The sequence below is a fragment of the Spermophilus citellus genome (genome assembly GCF_964194105.1).
Source record: "Spermophilus citellus genome assembly, chromosome: 3".
NCBI lineage: Eukaryota > Metazoa > Chordata > Mammalia > Rodentia > Sciuridae > Spermophilus > Spermophilus citellus.
Genome location: NC_138184.1, coordinates 220,599,623 through 220,601,429, shown reverse-complemented (window position 1 = coordinate 220,601,429; position 1,807 = coordinate 220,599,623). Strand labels below are relative to the sequence as shown.

Genomic DNA, 1,807 nt, shown 5'->3' with positions numbered 1-1,807 from the left:
GCCACCAAATGCCCTGTGTGCAAACTACCTTTCTTTTAAAACCAATTACTGCAAAAGACCTTAAACTTTCTCCAGTCTTCCTGCATCACTTGGTGAATGGCATTGCATCCACAATCAATGGGTGTGCAAAGACCCTTCCATCAGCCTTGACAGCAGCACCCTCCTCAGAGGGTTGATTCATGCAGTTACTGCATATGCTACAATACCACCCGTTATTTTAGGTGAGACTTCAAATGTGAAAATGCATTTTGTTTCCACTGGAAACACTTAAACCTTTCCCAAAATGTGTCTGCTAAGGACAAGGTGTCCAAGGGAAGAACTGTGAATAGGGTCACAATTAGAAACAATATGATGAATCAAAAAAGTCTGTCCTGTCTTGGGCCTCGGGAATGGAGATTGAGAGAGGGAGGTGAGATCAATATCAGCAGTGCTTAACTCCACCTAACACACTGCTGTGACATAAAATACTCCCACATCCCATACCCAACACACCTCCATAACAGGCACCTACATAACACACCAGCACATTATGTCATCTGCTTCCTGGTTGCCAGGGCAATGCAGCTGAAGCCTGTCCCATAAAGTTGGGTGGGGAGCACTCAGGCACAGCTCTCTTCTCCAGTGATGCTCCTGAGTCATTGTGTTGCCAGTTTTGAAGTTAACCCAGAGAATTGTCCTAATAGTTTCTGCCAGGCACCCTTCACCTCCTTATTCCGTAGACTGTAAATCATGGGGTTCAGCATGGGCATCACAGTGGCATAGAAGAGAGAGATCAGCTTCTCCTGAAGGACAGAGGGGTTGGAGTGAGGCTGAATGTAGGTAAAAATGGTGGTCCCATAGCAGAGGGCAACCACAGTGAGGTGAGAGGCACAGGTGTGGAAGGCTTTCCTCCTCCCCTCTGGGGACTGGATCTTCAGGATGGTGGAGATGATCTGGATGTAGGACAGGAGCACCAGCAGGAAGGGTGTCATCAGAAGGATGATGCTAGAAACTATGATGGCAACTTCACTGGAGGAGGTGTCCACACAGGCCAGCCTGACCACAGCCAGGAGTTCACAGGATATGTGATCAATGTACCTGTTTGTACACATGGGCAGCTGGAAAGTGATAGCCGTGTGCAGGAGCGAGTTGATGGAGCCACTGAGCCAGGATGTGATGGCCAACCGAGTGCACAGGCCTCCATGCATGATGACTGAGTTGCGCAGGGGGTCACACACTGCCACATAGCGGTCATAGGCCATCACTGCCAGGAGAACAAACTCTATCCCACCCAAGCCCAGGGAGAAAAACAACTGTGCAGCACAGCTCAGGAATGGGATCCCTTTGTGTTCTGCCAGGAAATGCACCAGCAGCTGAGGGACGATGCTGGTGGCATAAGACACGTCCACGAGGGAGAGGTTGGTGAGAAAGAAATACATGGGCGTGTGCAGCCGGCTGTCCAGTCTGATCAGAAGGACAATGAGGAAGTTCCCCAGCACTGTCACCAGGTACATGGCCAAGAAGAGGACAAAGAGGGAGACTTGAGTGTCCCAGTCACTGGTCAGTCCGAGGAGAATAAATTCACTCACCCATGTCTGGTTATCTCGTTCCATTTAAAAATTTTAATATTTTTAATCTGCAGAGAGAGGCAGAAAAAAAGAGAAACAATTGAATACATCAACGTATGAACTGCCAGTGCTGTGTCAGTCTGTAGGTCATTCATTAGGTCCAGATAAAAGGCTTGATCCCAATGTGCTGGGTATCTACTCTGTTTCAGAGAGAGAGGTCAATGCATTGAGAAGGACACAGCTGGTCTTGGAGGTTTGTT

At 48.5% G+C, this 1,807-nt stretch overlaps 1 protein-coding gene across 1 annotated transcript; it reads right to left on the bottom strand.

The window, feature by feature from the left end:
• Positions 1 to 635: 635 nt before the first annotated feature.
• On the bottom strand, positions 636 to 1,592 carry LOC308643512 (olfactory receptor-like protein OLF3; the record flags this gene model as incomplete). Its single annotated transcript, XM_081283337.1, has 1 exon — positions 636 to 1,592. The coding sequence occupies one exon, from the start codon at positions 1,590 to 1,592 to the stop codon at positions 636 to 638; it is 957 nt and encodes a 318-aa protein (XP_081139463.1).
• Positions 1,593 to 1,807: the final 215 nt, after the last annotated feature.